The 20,960-nt window shown below is 43.5% G+C and overlaps 1 protein-coding gene across 7 annotated transcripts in view; it reads left to right on the forward strand.

The window, feature by feature from the left end:
* Positions 1-20,960, forward strand: part of LOC121322894 (arf-GAP with GTPase, ANK repeat and PH domain-containing protein 1) — a 197,854-nt gene that overhangs the window by 77,374 nt on the left and 99,520 nt on the right. For all 7 annotated transcript variants that reach the window (XM_041263443.1, XM_041263445.1, XM_041263446.1 and 4 more), the window contains exons 2-3: positions 16,814-16,872; positions 19,102-19,189. In XM_041263443.1, the coding sequence (XP_041119377.1) occupies positions 16,814-16,872; positions 19,102-19,189 (147 nt within the window). The remainder of the gene's footprint in view (positions 1-16,813; positions 16,873-19,101; positions 19,190-20,960) is intronic.

A 20,960-nucleotide genomic window follows, 5' to 3' on the forward strand; every position in this document is an offset into this window, starting at 1 on the left:
AATGAGGGAGTGCTGACGGCTGTGAGGCTTTCTTTTTCCCTGGTGTCTCTGTCTGAAGAAGACGACATTTCTCTATACAGGTGTAAAGAGTGCTGCTTTATTCCTTGTAGTTAAAAAAAGAGACATATTTTGCACATTCTGCCAACGAACAAAGTAGCGTTGTACAGTGGCGGGTGAGCTGTTTTACTTACTGTATGATCGCGCTGCTTTCTTACTGTATGATTGCGCTGCTTTCTTACTGTATTTTCTCTCTTCATTTTGCTGGTTTGCGGCAGTGTAAAAGGGTTTGGCTTTCGGAGGAATTTATTCTGTTCCCAGAAATGAAACCGTTGCAGTGCTTCACGAGACAGAGTCTCATTACATAAATTACACAGGAATGGGGCTGCGGGGAGTTGGCGGCCAGTGTTTACTTTATATAGAACTCTCCACACCCCTCCAAATCTACAGTGGCAATGGACTGTAGCCCATAAATGAAGCTTTAACAAAATCTTTGTGTTGGTTGTGAGTTCTGGTGACTCTGCACACTAGACCACAAGGACTGCACCCAATCACTTTTATCAGATATATCTACTGTCTCAGAGTAACGGTTCAAAGAAGACACCTGGCTGTGTGTCCCATTATAGTACTGGCAATTTGAGACTTTTTAAATTTTTTTTGCAAATTAGGTTTTGTTTGAATTTGAATTTAGTTTTCACTCCTGTTCCTCTAGTAGATCTTGCATTATATTGTATCCAGAGAGATGTTGGGAACCTGAGTGCCTCGATGCAAACTTTCAGACATTCCTTACTCTCATCCTTGCTGTTTAAAAACACCAGAGCTCTGCGAGGCCATCAAACTGCAAAGGGGAGTGGATAGCACAGACACTGGGCCTGCTATGACCTCACACTACTGTAGGCAGGGCCAGTGAGCGTGAGAGAGAGCTGCTTATAGTATGCTGTGTGCTAAGTGTGAGGAGAGGCTTAAGTGTACCCAGCAAGCGCATGTCTGTGCAGGAGAGCTTGGCTTCCTCAGAGATGTTGTACCCTAGGCTGAGGGAGCTCCCCTGCCTGGGGCACTAGGCTAGTCACAGGGCAGGAGCCACTCTGCAATGTTTACATCACTGTAGAAGAGTGATGTGCAGTAGTGTGAGTTCTTCTACTGTACTGCACCTCAGTACTGTACTTTCATATATTTTCGGAAGAGAAACTTTGCACTGCCAGAACAAAATGTTAGTATCCCAGTTGTCTGTGTGCAGGAGTGTTAGCATGTTGGAACCAGTGCTTGTGTCAGTATCCAAGTCAACTGACAAGAGCAGCTGGCTCCATTACATCAGCTCCTCAAACCCAAGTTCTCGGAGCACCAGACTAACCTTGATTACAGATTCATGACGACTCGAGCTGTTCCTGGGCGCAGTCCCGTGTTTGCAGAGGTGCATGTGATTCAGCTCAAGGTGAATTTGTGCCGATCCACTCTCATTGCTGCCAGCACTGATTAATCTAGGATATTCCTCTTTGGGAAACCATGCTGTCAAAAGAAGTTTAGTCTTGTTCCTCTCCACTCCATTCTCCTTTGTAGCAGAGTTCCTTGTCATGATCAAACTCCTGTTTATCTTGGATACATTTCACGAGTAACATTGGGCTGGGCACAATCTTTATGTTGAAATGATTTACAAAACAAAAAAGAGAAATAAGATGTATTAACTCTGCTGTTGTTGTTAAGCCTGAGTGAGACAAAGGCTCGGTTTAACATCCCAGTTACTGTGGCTGCTGGAAAATCATTGTCTTCAGTCTTTCCAATGGAGTGGAACAGCTTTTCTGCAGGTGAAGGTCAAAGCAAAGCAGATCGATGGATTCGATGAATTTATTAATTAGCAAGTCAACTGGGCCACCACTGTTTGTTCTGAAAAAATCAATGCTTATCCAATCAAGTTGAGTCTCTCTGACCAATCCTCTGTCCCCTGTCACCCCTATGTTTAACAAGGCAGCTTCCTGCACTCAAATCAGTCGGGCCTCCTTGTTAGCTAGGGCCCTGATTTCTGACAGCACGGCGGACAGGTCAAGGTTAATGCATTTCACAGAGGAGGTGGAAATTTGAACAGCCTGCATCAGCTTGACCAGTCTGTGTGGATACAGTGCTACAGTACATTGCTATGTATAGAATGGTTTTGGCCTGAAACATACAAAGTACCTGTGAGAGAATCACTAAAAGTTTTAATACAACAATATTTCATTTTGCTAGCATTGAGGATACCTCAAGAAGAATCTGAGGTGTTAAACAGCATAGTCCAGACCTACTGCAGAGTAGCAGACAAGCTTCAGGACCCCAGCCTCTGTACACTAGGGTCCTACAATATCTTATGTAAGTAGCCATAATCCTGTGTGCAATGCTATGAAAAGGCTTGCTATGTCTAGCATGTATCTTTACACAGTAATTCCACTCTCTTGAAGGTGCTGGGCTTCAAGCTGAAATTCCCAAGAACCCCAGGAATGCGTTGCTGGCTCCGCCCCTGCATGTAGCCCATTGGCTTATTTACATGTCACCCCTCCCCCTTGCTAATTCATGTGTATGAATGGACCAAAAGGACTAAAATCAAAAAGAACCCTTTCCACTGAATTACCAGAGAGGCAGTGCTGTTTTTGAAGCTGTTTGTGTCAAAGCACAGCATAGGCCAGCATTATTGGCAGCTACTTGGCAATTACTATTCAATTATGACAGCTGGAACACAGAGTAAGTTTTGAGTAGCTTAGAACAGCACCAGAATGCAAATCGGAGTACAACAGCCAGCCACTATGGGACTGACATTAGGGACAGTGTTCTCATCACATTTCTTTTGTTGTATATGTTTATTCTGTGTACTGTACTTCCCTTTTAAAACAATCCCATTTGTTGCTATGCTGTGCAAAGTGAGTTCCGCACTGGTAATAGGTAATTCCCTTTTCTGGAGAAACACCCAGGTACTTTTGACGGGGGATTTGGTGGTCTGTGTTCATGTTCTTAGTTAAATACAAAGCTGTGCTGCTTGAGCTGGGCAATCCCTGAGCAGACATGATAAGCACAAAGAAATATCAACCCGGGGGTAGAATGAAATGAAAAAGAAAGATCAAACACACTGAAGGAAGGAACACCAAGTTAGGAATGTACAGCGTGTGTTCTGCCTTAGACCTAGTGAAATGACGTTGTGGGGTGTTATTACACTATGAGGAAGCGCTGTGTTAAACAAGAACTGCTTCTTAACATGACTTACTGGATGTAAAAAGTAGTGTGTTTAAGTTCAGGTTTGTATCCAGTAGAACTGATAACCCAGTGGGGGCTCACAGTGCATTGGGGAGTCCTCTAAGCCACTCATCACTCCACTGTGCATTTTAATGTCTCTCTTCTACAGTAATTCACTGGGTGCCAAGGCTCCTCTATAAAAGGAATAGTTAGTGTCACTGTGGGTGTCAGCAGTACGACGCCCTTGTAATCAGCCCTCTGCACAACTAGTCACTTCGCTTTAATGAGCTCACTGTCAGATCATGAAGTTGCACACAGTACATAGCAACGTGGCTTGAACTGTTAACTACCTCTGCCTCTGAAGAAAAATAAACCCTGACCTCTCAGATATTGGAATTATTTTTGCTCCTAAGGCGTCCCTCTGCTTTCAGAGGTGTCATCACAGCCCCTGTTTTGTTTACCGCTTTCCTAATCCTCTTTGGCAGGGCAGGAGGTGGGAGTCCATTGAAACCCAGCGTGTGGCACGGCAAAGCCCAGAGATACTGTAGATACGCTGCTTATCCACTAGTCCTGCTGGTCTCCAGGCAGGACCAGGGGAAGAGCTTGTCTGTGCAAGATAAGAAACTCTGCTGTGCCCTTCAGCTCCTGCGGGACTTGGGATGGGAGTGGGGATTTAAAGGAAAGCAATTGCATTTCTTCAGTAGGGTTCTATACGCTGGATCACACCATTTGAGATGCATTGCTTCATTACACTGAACAGGCAAATCTCAGAACTGTCCTGGCTAAACATTAGAATTGTCTGGTTCCAATGCTCAACAATCATCCCTTAAAACTATTGCACCGTGCAAACCGTCATTAATCTGTAGAAAACTTGCAGTGCACCCCTTGGAAATGGATGCCATGTTTTGTTTTTATATTCAGACAACCATGTCAGGAATGGTCAGAGGTGAAGGGGTTAAAGATGGGGGGTGGGGGGGACCTGGACCACACTCTGGGAACTTGCCCTCCAGGTTTCATGACCTTAGCACTCAGTCACATGGATTTGAAGTTTTGGGTCCCAAGGGTTCATACAAAAATGGGAAATGTGGACTTCATCACCTCAGGACAATAGAACAATCACACCCTGTCCTCCTGACTGTTGAACAGTAGGCACAGGACAGCTAGAGGCTGAACATTTCCTTGCTTGGTTTTTTTAGACTGGTATAGTAGTTGAAGGGAGATAACTGTAGTCCCAGCTGTGTCCCTCACACTTTGAGCCCAGGCTGCTGAAGTCTCACAATAGCCTTTTACAGCATCATAACTACAGTAGGCTTTAAACATCCAATCACCCTGACTTTGTGATGGCTCCCAGCTGTTCTGAAAGCAGGAGCCAGCCGGCTGGAACCCAGAAGGTCCCCTGGCTGATTTCGGTGGCTGCTTGAATCCTCAGAGCCCTGTAAAGATATTTACATCAGGTTTACAGGGAGCTCTGTAGGGACTGTGTGCTCTCTGTCAGTCTGTCTGTGAAGTGCCATCATCAAGTGAATTCTTTCCCCTGTGTTAGTCAGGTCCTCCAGAGGGGAATGGGATTATGATCAGGATACGGCTGGGTGTCAGAGATACTTTTCATTGGGTCTCTCTCTCTCTCTCTCTCTCTCTCTCTCTCTCTCTCTCTCTCTCTCTCACTCAATTCACAGCCTCTGTCGCCTTAAGCATATCTAATCCTCTGTTTGCATTGGCATTGTATGCAGTACAATAGGGGACTAGCCCGGCTGTAAGCTAGCTCCAAATGAAGGTAATTTAGTAGAGAGAGTGTGGTTTCAGAAGCGCTTATTTTGGCATGGGGACTGATGTTCTCATAGCGTACAGAGGTGCTGTTTCAGAGAGATTTCTAATAATGCTGGAACAGTGTATTGTAATGTAACCCGAATTGCCTTTGGCGCTCAGCTACATACTGTAATTCTTTTCATCTGCACAGTCATATGTAATGAGGTTGCTTCGTGGCAAAACTGGTTTAACTCTCAAAATGCCTGATCAGATTTCCATCTTTGGCACTCCTTGAAGTACTTTGTGCAACTTTCTCCTCTGCCCCCCTCCCTCCCAGTATCTGTGGGTCTTGCCTCTGTATTTGCAAGGCAGGCAGGTGTTCGTGACTGCTCTGCTGCATGCACTGATGGGCCTGTCTGCCTCCTAGTGCCGCTCGGCTTGCTTGGATTGCGTTTCTGAATTCCCTGTGCAGCACCAGGTGCTGCTGCTGCCTTAGCCTGCCCCCCTCCCTCCTAATTAACCCAAGGGTGAGGATGACGGTTGCTTCCAGGCCTCTACATGCATATAAATTCACTGAGCAGAACAGCTACAGTACAGCACATTCACACCACTGGGTTCTGTAACGTACCAGACTACTGTATTATCAGCTATTGTTATCGTGATTGTCTTCTGATGAGGGTAACGTTTTGTACACATGTTGCTAACAGGGAAGCCCTGTAAATAATGACCTCTATGAAAACTTCAGTCGAAGGCTGGCAGCAGTCTGTCTGGCTGTAAGGAAACAAATATATAAGCTTCTGGTCAGTGTCTGGTTAAAGTGGGGAGTGGTACTAATGTAATACTTTGTTGCACTGTTTTAGGTGGTGTGCAATAAATATGTTGCGTTCACGTTGTTAACTTTTAATTAGTAAGAGTATAGTAGTTACGAAAGGGCTGAGTATCTTTGTAGTCCGTGGCACTGTGCTGTAATTCTGCAGGGAGCTTGTGTTTTATTTGGATGCTGTAATTTTCCAAGTTTGAGCAGAGCAAGCTGACTCACTCCAGCCCAGCCTCTTATTGTTTGTATTAATCTGTAATGAATCCAGACTCCCTTTCTGGTGCGTGGAATAGTCTGTGTAACCACAGAGCTTGGTACTGCTGTAACTGCAGTCCCACACATACAGCACACACCAGACTGCTAGCATTCAAACATGTGCATGGAAGTACAGTACTGTAGCTGACCTCTGTTAGGTTCCCAGTACAGTAAATTACAAACCAATCCGGGGACAGTCTATCCAAATCAGAACATCATTCAGTTTCAGTCTGAAATACTTTGTACTGCACATAAAACAGACCTTATTTATCAGTCTGCAATATACACCCTGCTGTAGAATCATCTCAGCTGCCAAGAGAGCACTAACACTGAATATTGCTGCACACTGCAAAGCAAGTTCCAGAGCCCCAGCCCCCCGGCCTCTCTGCACTCCTGGTGAAGCATCTTGTTCTGCATGCAGCAGGGCTGTGTCGCTGCGAAAGCAACAAGTCATTTTGATACATGGGTGCTGCATACTCCAACCCTGCTCCATCACTCATAGAGCTGGCCCCCAGCTGCTATAAACCCCTTACTAATCTGTATTCAAGAAAATCAAACTGTTGTGTCTCAAAAGGCAGTACCTTGCAGTTATTGTAGCACCCTATAAATGTAGCAATTTAAATGGCTAGATTAATGGCACGCTGATGTATGTAAGAGGGGTTTATAATATCCTAGTACAGTAAGCAGCACGGTCCACAATAGGAGAAGGTAACTTTTTAATATGTTATTTGTTTTGTAAGAGGGACATGCTTTTCCTTCATTTCACACTTCTCACCTAAAGAATCCTTGAAGAGGCATGTGTTTCCACGTCCGTCCTGTTGAGAGGTAGCGCTTCAGACCAGTGTCTCTCTCTCTCTCTCTCTCAGCGTGCCTGTGCTGATAAACACATTGCTGTAGGGCCACTTTGAGAGACAGCAAGCTGCATTTTATTGACATCTTTGGAAAGTAGACAATTTTAGGTCGTAAGCCGATGTCCTGTTATATTAGGATTGAGGATGAAAAGCTCTTGATGTGACGTGACGTTGGTTGATATGTATAGACAACTATTGTAACATTTTTCTTTACAGTATAGTATCAATGTCTGGCTGCTCTGCTCGGTTGAACGTATCTCTTTGCTTAATTGAAGTGCAGCACTGTAGTTCTGTACTTTATATGTTGTGGGTGTGAGTGACCACTCTACATTACGTGCATGTTTGCAGTTTACCCTGTACCCTGTTGGTGATTTACCATGCTTGCCTACAGCGTACTTGCACGCTTCATTACTCTTTGCTATGATAAAGCGCAGTCAGTTTTTAGGGTAAGAGCATCAAGAACAAGGCTGCAGCAGCACAGGAGAGTCTGTTAACAGGAGGGGGTTGCCTCTGGGTGTAGCAAGAGTTTAAAGGCTCTTTGTGATGCAGGTTGTGTGAATGAGCTGCAGTGATGTTGGCAGCTGACTGATCGCAAGCCAGGGCCTGTAGAGCACTGCCTGTATCTCACTGCTGCTCTTGTGTGTTTCCAGCACTGCCTGTATCTCACTGCTGCTCTTGTGCGTTTCCAGCACTGCCTGTATCTCACTGCTGCTCTTGTGCGTTTCCAGCACTGCCCGTATATCACTGCTGCTCTTGTGCGTTTCCAGCACTGCCCGTATCTCACTGCTGCTCTTGTGCGTTTCCAGCACTGCCCGTATATCACTGCTGCTCTTGTGCGTTTCCAGCACTGCCCGTATATCACTGCTGCTCTTGTGCGTTTCCAGCACTGCCCGTATCTCACTGCTGCTCTTGTGCGTTTCCAGCACTGCCCGTATCTCTCTGCTCCTCTTGTGCGTTTCCAGCACTGCCCGTATCTCTCTGCTGCTCTTGTGCGTTTCCAGCACTGCCCGTATCTCTCTGCTGCTCTTGTGCGTTTCCAGCACTGCCCGTATCTCTCTGCTGCTCTTGTGCGTTTCCAGCACTGCCCGTATCTCTCTGCTGCTCTTGTGCGTTTCCAGCACTGCCCGTATCTCACTGCTGCTCTTGTGCGTTTCCAGCACTGCCCGTATCTCTCTGCTGCTCTTGTGCGTTTCCAGCACTGCCCGTATCTCTCTGCTGCTCTTGTGCGTTTCCAGCACTGCCCGTATCTCTCTGCTGCTCTTGTGCGTTTCCAGCACTGCCTGTATCTCTCTGCTCCTCTTGTGCATTTCCAGCACTGCCTGTATCTCTCTGCTGCTCTTGTGCGTTTCCAGCACAAGCTGATTAATGCATTATTTAGATACAGTTGTGTGAATCAGTTACTAGTCTAGTCTGCAAACATTTTCAATTGTTCAGCACTGCCTTCTTCAGTGTAATATGATTTACTGTAACTGAAGCAGTTGTACTATTTAATGTCCTACTTCTCATTCCCCTGTGCACAGCATTTCCTTTACTAATCACACAGACAAAGCAGTTTAAATCAGACATGCAGTGCAGGGAACGAGCCATTTCTTGATACTCTGGCGGCAGTATTTGGACCTGCAGTAATAAAACTTGCTAATTTGAGCTTCAATGGGAAGCTTTTGTCCTGATGGTAACAGCCCCTGCTTGTTAAGTGCTCTCAGCCCATTGATACTCAAAGTGTTTACAAGAAACTGTGCCTCAGAAAGGGCACACACTGATACACCCCCTAACACCCCCCCCCCCCCCCCCCCCCTCCACACACACACACACACACACACCCCATCCTCAGCAGGAAGGCATTTAAGGAAAGGCTTAGCCAACAAATACTGCAGCGATCCTCCAGTAGATGACTGTACTGTATTTTAGGGAGGTTGGCATATGCTTGAATTGGGGAGATTAAATGCAGTTTTTAATAATAATAATAATAATAATAATAATAATAATAATAATACTAATAATAAACTATTATGGTGGACCAGTAGCAGTGTTAATAAATCAAGTAAGAGCTACTGAAAAAACACAGATTCTTAAAGAATGGATTAGCACTCATTTTAAAGTCTACAGTGTGATGAAATCTCCATTGGGTACTTATAATTAGTAAAGGTGCAGCAGTTTTATATGTTATTTTCTGTGAACATTACAAATGCAAGGGTGAACATCCTTCCACAGTAGTAGGAAATTTCGACCCCTGATTCTGAGTAGATTTGCTCGTGATTGCATTGGCGAGAGTGGCAATAGTGAGCTGAATGCTCTTTGGGGGATGCTGGTGATGAACCAGCATCTAGGAACACAGGGATGAAACTGTTTAGTAGTAGTCCTGTAAGATGCTTTTCAGCCACAAGTGATGTAGGTCCTCAACACAGAATTTCAAAACAGCCTTCTCAACAGCAATGAAAGTTTCATGGTTTCAGGAGTAGCTGCTACTATCATTCAAAGTGTGGATTGTTTGCATTAGCTATTGTATAATAACATTATCGAGCCACGGAAACACCTGACTTTTGTGTGGCTGTTAGCATGAGAGATTGCCATGCTACCCACCGCAAGACTGATGCAGTCATTAGGATGATGGAAGTGTTAGCTGAAGTGAGTGTAGCTTGATCGGTGTTAATGCCTTGCCTTGCCCCCAACCCTCACTCTCTGTATTTTGTCCAGGGCCCCCCACACCTGGAGCTGCAGTTGTGCGGTTCAGTAGGAGTGTAGCGCAACACCTCTGTCTCAATCACTCTCCGCAGCGGCCAGAGAGATGGATGTTGTGTTACAGTAATAGTTTAAAGTTTAAAAGTATAAGCTGCTTGCTTTGACATTTTCCTTAAAGGTTTTCCATTGTCAAAAACCTGCATGTCAAGTCTAGACATAAGCCTGAAGTGACACAGTGGTACAGTAAGTGTACACTGTAAGCAAGGGTTTATTATTGAAGTATAAACTACCGTAACTGCAAGTGCTGTACTGCAGGTTTCCCTGTGTGTCAGTGTAGAGGTCCAGTAATCTCCCTGGAGAGGGGTGCGAACTTACAAGTGCAGTAGAATTAATGTGGGAAAGGCAGATGGCTAGAGAAACATGTATGCTAGTGTTACTGTACCAATGCCTGTCGTCCTGCTGCTTTCTAAACTGGGAGTTTTGGTTCAACCTAATAGCAGCCCGCCTCTGTATGTAACAGTGACAAACCAATTGCATTCATGATAGTTATTTAAATAAGATTATCTGACCCTTGCATAGATGGCTTCTCTAGAATACTCACACTGTCACCCTTGATTAATGTTACTGGATCTTAAGCTCTGTCTATGACTTGATGAAGATTAATACGTGAAATCGCTTCAGTTCCTTTCCCTGGCTAATCCTGCACAGTTTGAGGTTACTTATTCAACAAGGTCAATTTCCTCAATCCTTTTCATACAGTATACTGCACCCCCACTCCTGTGCTATACAGTATATCCTGTTTTCAGTTTGATTTGTTTAAAGAAATCTCTAAAACAGTCATTACAGTTCAGGGTAACCCTGTGGTTAAGCAAGCCCAGGCAGTCTCCCTGGCACAGCATTGGAACTACAGTAAGTGGCAAGAAGCCTCTCCATGCAGCAGATGGGGAATAATAGCAATGAAAAAGACAAGCTGAAATCATGCAGTCTGGGCTGGAGCCAGTGGCGTTCCAGCGAGGCTGGAGCTCTGTAGCTCACTCACTTGCTGGGAAGGTTGTGGGAGCTATTTTTAGCACATTTCAGGGGAAAAGAGGAGGCGGTTAGAAACGAAGGAAAGAAAACCGCACAGAAAGTGAATGTGGGATTGATTTATTGGAGTCTGCACTGCGTGTGCATATGTGTCTGTGTGCTTGTGCATGCGTGCGTGTTAAAGCAGTACAAGGGAAATGCTGTAGCGCTGCCATGGCAGGAGGAGTGCTCTGTACTGGTGGTTAGTCTCTATCTCCACACAGTCAATCCATGACCTCTCTCAAAGCCTTTCCTCTCATGCATATTCTGTACATACTGAGATGTAGCGCCCTGAATTCAGGTGCATGATTGGAGGTTCTAAGCATGAAAATGGTTTCTTTTCCAGAGTTTAGTTGACATAACTTTTCTTTTGAACCACATACTACCTTTGTTTTAAGTGTGTTACATTACAGTAGATTACTGTCACTGTTCATCACTGAATACATGCCTACAGTGAACTGCAAGGTTGAGCTAATGTACAGTAAAGTAATGTCCATTCAGTTGTAGTAGGCTATGTATTTTCCCGATATCTTTATTCATTTTACGGTCTTTTTTTTTATCAGTGTCAATAAAGCATAGGAGAGATTATTACTGTACTATTATTATTATTATTATTACAAACATATGAAATATAAAAAGCCTTGATTGCTCTGTGATATTTAAACAGGGAAAGAAGAAAGAGTCAAATTGCAGGTTCTGTAACTAGCGACTGCAGCAATTAAGAAAAAACTGTTGTTTAAGAGCGCAGAAACTCTCCTCTTGGTACCGCTAAGGAGTGACTACATTTCACTTCTTGCCCAACTTTTGCTTTGATTCAGCTGCTGTGAAGCTCAGTGCAGTGTACCGTGGAGCAGTTCTGCATACAGCTGCTGTGAAGCTCAGTGCAGTGTACCGTGGAGCAGTTCTGCATACAGCTGCTGTGAAGCTCAGTGCAGTGTACTGTGGAGCAGTTCTGCATACAGCTGCTGTGAAGCTCAGTGCAGTGTACCGTGGAGCAGTTCTGCATACAGCTGCTGTGAAGCTCAGTGCAGTGTACTGTGGAGCAGTTCTGCATACAGCTGCTGTGAAGCTCAGTGCAGTGTACCGTGGAGCAGTTCTGCATACAGCTGCTGTGAAGCTCAGTGCAGTGTACTGTGGAGCAGTTCTGCATACAGCTGCTGTGAAGCTCAGTGCAGTGTACTGTGGAGCAGTTCTGCATACAGCTGCTGTGAAGCTCAGTGCGGTGTACTGTGGAGCAGTTCTGCATACAGCTGCTGTGAAGCTCAGTGCAGTGTTCTACGGAGCAGTTCTGCATACATCTGCTGGTACAGTACTGCTCTTTTGAACTACATGTTAATCAATCCGGTCAGTTGTTTCAGATTGTGTGGTACATGGCTGTGTGGCCTACAGTAATCAATGAACATTTTATATAAAGTGTGATTCCTGTATTTTTCTTACTGTAATTCTAATAAAAGTTTCTTATTCTAATATATGATTGATGCAGTAGATTTTCTTACTCAAATCAGCAGTCAGCAGTTTTCTTAATCCCATCTACTTGGGAGCCGCTGCTCGTGTTCCAGCTTCCTGTTGGAGCCTGCAGTCATTAAGATCACTTTCCGCTGGAAACTGGCAGCATGCGTTTTAGCAATCTGCTTTTCATTTTATTTCTATTATTTTCTATTTATTTAGGTCACATGCAAAACTAATTTTTAATTAGCATCTCTCCCTTAAAAATATATTAAACAGATGAAATAGTCATGGGGCTGTCAGCCTACTCCTATGAAGTGATCGAATCGGGGAGGATTACTGTAGCAGAGTGGCTACCTGTAGTCCTTATGACTGAGAACCAGGAGTTTCATCCCCCTGCTAGCCACTGAGTTGCTTTGTGGGTCATGGAAACCTTTTACAGTATCCACCCACCACAGCAATAATAGGCAGCCTAAATCTGGACATTATAAGCCTAAAGCTTTTCTTACTAATGTACTAGAGCTCTGTGACATCTTATTAATGCACTGTACACTTCTACTAAGTATCTATAAAGTGGTAATAAATGATTTATACATTACACCTCGGTTGTTGGCTTTGTGACTCACCTGTACAAGAAATCTAGCAGCAGTGTCCCTGACAACACTGGATCTTAATTGGACAGCAAAGATAAAAAATAAATAAGTAAAACTAAAAAAAAAAAAAAAGAACAAACACAGGAAGAAAGTAAGTATAGATTTGAATTTTTTTCATGGGACCACACCCTTTTTAGAGACAGAGTCACTTGTCAGTTGCAGTAGTACACATAGAACATGCGGAAAAGTCAGGGTTCTATGGAAGCAGTTGTTGAAAGTCTTAAAAGGCCGTACAGTACTTCAGAATAATGGATGGCAGTCACTGTAGTGTATCTAAATGTACGATACATCAAGACGTGTGCCCGAAGCACACTGGAAAGACTCCTGCTGGGAAGCTCTGCTTGTTTATTTCAGTGAAGATTCACAAGCTGCAGTGGTCAGCTCTGTTCTCGTTTATTTGAGTGAACATTCACAAGCTGCAGCGGTCAGCTCTGTTCTTGTTTATTTCAGTGAAGATTCACAAGCTGCAGTGATCAGCTCTGTTCTCGTTTATTTGAGTGAAGATTCACAAGCTGCAGTGATCAGCTCTGCTCTCGTTTATTTCAGTGAAGATTCACAAGCTGCAGTGATCAGCTCTGCTCGTTTATTTCAGTGAAGATTCACAAGCTGCAGTGGTCAGCTCTGCTCTCGTTTTATTTCCAGTGAAGTATTTGCTAGAAATGACAAAGATACCTTGCACTTATTTACCACCTCACCAGACGTTGCGAAACCGTTTAAAAAATGGCAAATGAAAAAGAGCTGTGTGTGATATGTGAGATTAATAAAACAAAACACAAGATCAACACAGCAGCTCTTGAGCCTCTATTTAAAAGTTTTAGATGGCAAAAGTAAACAAACCAGATTAAGCATGCGCGCACGCAGAGTCAAAAACACGTTGTGCTGGTTTAGAGCGAGTCAGACTCTCATGGGGCATTCATTCATAAAAGCCTCGCTTAACAGTGCCCAACTTGCTGGAAATGTTGTGTAGTGATTTTTGTATAGATTTTACATATTATATATTTTTTGTTGCTTCTGTTATGTGGAATGTAATAAATGATAACCAAAATGGTGAGTTTTTTTCCTTCTTCATTCTATGCCGCCATTTCCCAGTTGCTTCTTCAGCTACAAAAAGGCACAAATAAACCTCATGTTGTTACTTTATGAAAACGTGCCACCATTTACTGCAAAAAAATGGCAATGGCAAGGAATGAAAAAAAAAGTAAAATGCAGAGTCAAACAAAACAACGCTTAACTTGAGCTGCTGTTTGGCATCTTTTGCTTTGTAGATAATCCACTGGGGTAAAGTAAGGCGTACGCAAAGTATTCTTTACTTCTGGGATATTTTTCTACTGTGTTACGTATTGTAATGTCTTGCTGTAAAATAAAGGCACACAGACAGTGGCCACTCTCCCCTTCCTCTGCTGCTATGCTGTCTCTGCGTGCATTCTGAGCAATATAATGGCTTTTATAACGAATATCCGAACGAATATTTAAATTCTGAGCGAATGTCCAACATGAAAATGTTGTGTTCGTCCCAGCACACACACACACACATATATATATATATATATATATATATATATATATATATATATATATATATATATATATATATATATATATAATATCTACAATGGCACGTGAATCCTGCTGGGGTTTGTTTGCCCACACTGGTGATCAGGTTGGGTTGTATGGCAGCAGTAAAATCTCTTGCAGTATTAGATGATTAAAGTAGACCACAGATTTTTTGCAGTTTTCAGGCTAGAATCGATGCTTCTCTCTAATGTACAGTATAGTTCAGTGCAGTTCCTGCGATGTTAAATACTTAGCATTAAGAGAGACCATTTATCTACTTTAGTCAATTCGCCTAAACCCACGTACGGTAAATGACAGTTTTACAGGAGCCCTGGAACATTCAGCTCCAAAAAAGGAAATTACTGGCTCTGAGGGGCTGTTGTCTGCTTCTAAATTATTTACAAGATACTTTAAAGTCCCCTGATACAGCTCCGGGCTTTGAGATGTGATTTGTTATCAAGTGAAATGACATGATGTGGGTCAAGTTAAAAACGGTGGCTGGAGAGCTGTTTAGGAAAGCACTTTCCGTACGGTTACCGTGGCACTTGTATCTCATGGACTCACTCAGTTCAGTGTCAGAGATCCCCGAGCATGACTGGGGTGTGCGGGGTTTAGGTGCGATACTAAATGCTGCTTCCACTTACAGTATTGGTGCTGCTGGTTCTGCGCTCTTAATAAAATGCTGTTTCTCTTCCAGGACTTGTTATAGAGAAACCTATTTGACCTCAAGATTGCAGGATTATCGGGTTTAATGCTGAAGGATCGTCTTTAACTTTGGTCGTCTTGGCAACCAGCAATAAAAGATGACTGCCAATTTTACATCCAACAGAGCCCTCCGGTACAGCTCAGAGGAACAGATGGCATGACATGAAAGATTAAATATGAATTCTGTTGGAAAAATAAAAAAAATAAACAAAATATGTTTAAGCGTTGGGTACTGTAAATTGACCTAAATGATGGCTCTAAAAAATGTACCTAACGCAGAATTGAAACGTTTCATTGAGGAAGATTGGTTTAATTCCTTCCAAAAAAAGAAAAATTCCTCTTTCTCATGGTACAATACTGTCTGACTCAAGTTGTACAGTAGCAGTCTTTAAGTGGGGTTGTTTGTGATTTCTACCAGCAGTTTAGCCCTTGCCTCGCTGAGTAAGGTACTGGATTTCTAATTAAACTGTCAGCATCCCACACCAACACACATTGCTGAGGTTTCGGGAGACACTGAGCAGGACAGTGAATCCAGGCCATCTTCTACTGTCCTGCAGTACACACACGCTCACGACCTGGGTTCAATTGCGGTCTCGGGAGACACTGAGCAGGGCAGTGAATCCAGGCCATCTTCTACTGTCCTGCAGTACACACACGCTCACGACCTGGGTTCAGTTGCGGTCTCGGGAGACACTGAGCAGGGCAGTGAATCCAGGCCATCTTCTACTGTCCTGCAGTACACACACGCTCACGACCTGGGTTCAGTTGCGGTCTCGGGAGACACTGAGCAGGGCAGTGAATCCAGGCCATCTTCTACTGTCCTGCAGTACACACATGCTCACGACCTGGGTTCAATTGCGGTCTCGGGAGACACTGAGCAGGACAGAGAATCCAGGCCATCTTCTACTGTCCTGCAGTACACACACGCTCACGACCTGGGTTCAATTGCAGTCGTTCTTTGGCACGAGTGGAACATATTATTTCAATCGCACAGTCTCCAGCCTGCTGACGAGACTCGTAAAGAAACCTGATTCGTGTTTGCCGAGGTGCACAGAATGCAGCACATCAGTTTAACAAGATGACTACTTGCTTTTACACTCTTACAGTACGTAGTGTTGTGGAAAGCTGCCTTCCTCATGTCAGGCATTAATTGGTTTGATATTCACGCTTGGGTGGAGAAGCGGAATCTCCTTGCCAGTGAAGGGTGAGACAGTGTCGCAGGTTGCTGGTGCAGTGTCAAGACTAATAAGAGCTGAGGCTCTTCTTGCCTGCTTTGTTCTGTCGGAGAGTGCTCTCTCTCGCTCTCCTGCTTCACTAACCTGTCTATAGGCTGTGAGTGTGCACATTGTGTGTGCAGCTCCGTCTTCCATTATTTGCAGAATTTAACTGGGAGTCCAAAGATGCACAATGCATAAATCTTTTGAGCTGCAGCAGTGCCCTCTGTCACATTTTTAAACCATTTTATTTGCATTGTCTCTGTGGAAATCTGTTCAGTTTTCAGTATAAACTTTTCCTGGTCAGTGCATGTGATGTGCTCAAACTTAAGAAAAGGTTACAGCGATTTGAGGAATGGAGCAGAGTTGAAGTCCATTCCTTTTTATTCAATTGCAACTGCTTTTTAAAATCAATTCCCAATTCCAATACCAATTTGCATTCCCTTTTAATCAATTCCAAGGCCTTTTACCACACAGGCTTTATAGAGCTAACATGTATACAACTTGGAATTGGAATTGATTAAAAAAAGGATAGACCCCAATCCTGGAATGGAGCAGTTACAAAATGCAGCCACAGGTGGTCCAAACCCATTAGAAGCTACAGTAACACGGTTTCTCTTTTTTTGTGTTTTCCAGATGCCTTCGTAAACAGCCAGGAGTGGACCCTCAGCCGCTCGGTCCCAGAGCTCAAAGTGGTAAGTGTCTCTCCTCTACCTTCAATATTGAGTTAAACCCTAGAAAGGTGATCTTGCATTTCAGTGGATCTGTGTATAAATCCAGTCTCGTCAAGTCAGGAGACACACTTGCGCTCTATTCTAATTCTCTAAACTGTCCTAAGTCTTACTCCACTTAGTCACTTGAGTAGCTCTTTGCTGGACTTTCTCCAGAGCCACAATGTCCTTTTTGTAACGCTGTCAACGAAATTGAGCGCCTTCCGTTATGCAGCCTCATCAAAACCTCCTTTGATTTGTCCTCTATACTTTTGGCCATGTAGCCAAGCATAGGGGACCATACTTGTGAGAGCGCATACTGCTGATTTAGTAGTAGTACTGATTTAGACCCTCCTGTTTGCTTTTGAAATATGACATGTATTGTGTAATAGTAAGAGTTGGCTTTTCAGCCCAAGCCCCTGCTGATAGGACAGAGCACGGCCACAGTGACACAGTTACAGCACAGGGCTGCTTGTCCTCCCAGACCTCTGTTCTATATACAGGGCACTGACAGTGGCTAGCCGGACAATGAATCACTTCACTGTCTTCCCTGTCAGTGTTTCTCTCGTCTTGGCACAGAGTTTCTTTCGTTGTTGTTTCATTTCCAGAAATTCAACTTTTGCAGTGAATGTTTGCAATGTTTGCATCAGGGAGTTGGTAACAGTCATTTTTGTCTTGTATAGTATTGGAAGATGCTGCAGTACTTCTGATATTTTAAGCCAGTTGTTGCTGTTTTAGTCGGTCCAGCTCCAGAAATACCACATGATTATTTACAAGGCATTATGTTAAAGGCACTGACTTCAATGGACTGACCTCATTCTCCCCCAAATCTATATTTTTAGTGGGGACTAGTGTCTGGTTTCCATCTCTATCAGGAATGTTGTGTTTTCAAATCCATTGGCTGGTTTGTGTGCTTTTGTGGTACTGGGCAGTGTTAGATGTCCAATAGCAATGCATAACAAGTGCAAAGAGAAGCCTGGATAACGTGTAGATCCTCTGTGTCTGCTGGCCAGTGCTCTCGGATTCTATCACTTTCTCTGCTGCAGTGCCTGATCTGATGAAGTATGAGGTCAGCTCTGGTGCTTCTCTCCGGGAGCGAGAAGGCAACTCTGATCTCCCAAGATGTGACAATGACCTCTCTGTCACTTGGCTGACAAGGCCTGTCAAGTGCTCCTCACAGCTGACTCTCACAGAGCCATCTGCAATTCTGAAGAGCTGCAACTGAGAAGAATTGGCTGAGTGCTGCTGTTGACCCTGGAAACATGGCTTCTTCATTTGACATGTGGGCTCTCTGAGACTCTGTACTGCAGTGCTTTGTCCACTCCAGTCCTGAGAGATCTCCCACAGAGTAAGGGACAGACCAACACTTCAGCTGGGACTTTGCCTGCTTGACTCGGTCTCTTAGAGTACACAGTAGTTCTTCATCAGAATGCATGAGAAACATACAGCCCAAGTCTCCCATTGAATAGCAGGCCATGCCACTTCAGATGAGGTTAATTTGTTACACCTGTTTTCTACGGGATACTGTATAAACTCTGGTGTGACTGGTTAAGCTCTCAGTAAAGCTGCTTTACATTCCTTCAGTAGCTGTACTGTATAATAAAGTCAAAGGGAGTCCTGCTTGTTTCTGGTGGCTGTCTTGTTATTATGCAGCTCTTCAGAGGCCATTGGTGAAAAACTAACTCATTAAAAAACCTATGATTCAGAAAATTGGACATGCATTAGATTATGATTTTAAATTGAAGGTGGTTGACAATGTTTAGGGTAATTATTTTAAATATGATGTGAAACGATGGTAGCTATTTAAATCGCAAGGCATGCCTAGCCATGCAGTTTACATTGTAGTAACTCTGTAAATAGGCTGTTGCACACTAACTACATTGTAATTACATACAGCAGCAGTGGCCTTGTGAATAACATGTTCTTACCTGGTGTCATAATTCCGCAGTAGGTACCATGCAGGAGCATGAACCTTTGATAGTTACCTAGTTATTACAGTGTTACTACATGGTTACATACCCCACATAATCTAAAGTGCTACCGAAATGACTGGGTCAAAGTTGGTGGAGGTTGTATACAGTAATGTGTTCCTTTGACTGGAGTGCATCTCGTTTATGAATTCAATCAGATTGCAAAGCAGCTCTGTACACTGGCCTCTGTCTGGGGTTACCATGCTGCCAGGCTGTAATGTTGCTTGTTCTGTTGTTGTTTCAGGGCATTGTGGGTAATTTGGCCAGTGGTAAGTCCGCCCTGGTGCACCGGTACCTGACGGGGACATACGTTCAGGAGGAGTCTCCAGAAGGTAAGAGATGCTGCAGCTTCACAGAATCGCACTGCTGTGCTTGGATCCCGCAGCGAGCAACTGCAGTGCTAAGAGAGTGGCTTCAGCTTCATCTGATTTCAGGCTTTCTTATGTTTGATATTGAACGTGTTAATTATACTTCTTCAACACCTGAAGAGCTGTACAGCACACATCGGTCTATAGTGAAGTTAAGAAACAGTTTACCCTAAATTCTCGCCAAACAGAAAGCTTGATTGTTGTGCAGCTGGTCTATTAAAGGCACTTTCTTTCTAAGCCATGAAACAAAAACTAGCAGGTTGAATTTTAATAATTAAAGAAAAAAAGCTGGAAAAGAATTGCTGCCAGTCGGTGCACATGTGCAGAGCCCTGCAGCCATGCTTGTACTTCAGAGGCATGTGTTCAATGCATTACGTTTTAAACATTAATTGATTAGTATGTGCACTTTCCTCTTCGCAACAATCTGTGCTGAAGGTGGAATGTGATGTGCAGCAGGAGGTGGTGATAACAACCATACATTTCAGACTGTGCTCTGGGTTTTGCCATCACTCCCTTGGAATCTGCACTTAAAGAACTACAGAGGGGGGTGCTGCAAAAGCTTATCGGTATCCAGGTCTGTTGTTGGAGTATGAGCGGACATATAATTTAAAAACTTGCTGGATCTAATGTAAGCTGTTTGAGTAGTCCTTCTTTTGGGCTTGTTCTGCAAGAAAAAATGGGATAAAGCACACGCTGGATTATTACAGTTTGGCTCCATAAACAATTAAACACATACATTATAAAGGCAGTGTCATAAAATGATGTCAAGAATCAGTATCTCTTTGTATTATCAATGTACATAACAAAATATGAGCGCTCATTTACGACAAGTATTTGTATGTTGTTTTGAAGCTATTCCTTGACTGTAAAATGCAATTGAGCTGTCTATTTTCTCCCTATGAGGATGCCTGCCTGTATGCATTAATATTACTGTATCCTGATTAATAGAATTCCACTCCTTCCTTGGTTCTGAGACTCTTTCATCAGGTCTGAGACACCTTGTTTATTTTAACTCATTTTTATTAACTGCTACACTGCTTAAACTACCCCATTCTTGCCCTTGCTTGGGCTATTAAACTTTCACATCCTGAGCAATTTCCTTTGCAAACCAAGGTGTTCATTTTATAATTTTTTTCTTTTCTGCAATATTAATCAAGTAAAGCCCCGTAGAGGGTTAAGAGGGATGCCTTTTGTTAGCCATTAGGAACGCTGTGTACACAGGCTGCAGGGCTATAAAGGTCTCTTCATCCAGCAGAAATACGTCTGAATGGAGGGACCTTTATAGCCCTGCAGCCAAATATTAATAAAATAAAAAAGTCAGCATTTTAATAGTTAGTTTTTATTATTATTATTTTATCACCCTTGACCCTTGAATGCCTGCATGTTTTTAATGAGGCTGTGTCTCCCTTCCAAACAGAGCACATCAATATGTTTATGCATTTTTATTTTGACCTCTGTGAATGGTAACTAATATAGCATATAAATATATACATATACATAAACAATTTATACATAACACAGAGCAAATTGTACTCTATTGAGCTGTTTGTGTCTGTCTGTGTGTGTGTGTGTATGTCTGTCTGTGTGTCTCACACACACATACACTGACAGACATACATACACACACACACACCACAGGAAACACAGACATTGTGAACACAGAAACAGTCCAGAACGACACACCACAACACAGAAACAGACCACACCACAGAACGACACACACAGACACACACAC

The sequence above is a fragment of the Polyodon spathula genome, chromosome 11 (genome assembly GCF_017654505.1).
Source record: "Polyodon spathula isolate WHYD16114869_AA chromosome 11, ASM1765450v1, whole genome shotgun sequence".
In the NCBI taxonomy this organism is placed as follows: Eukaryota; Metazoa; Chordata; class Actinopteri; order Acipenseriformes; family Polyodontidae; genus Polyodon; species Polyodon spathula.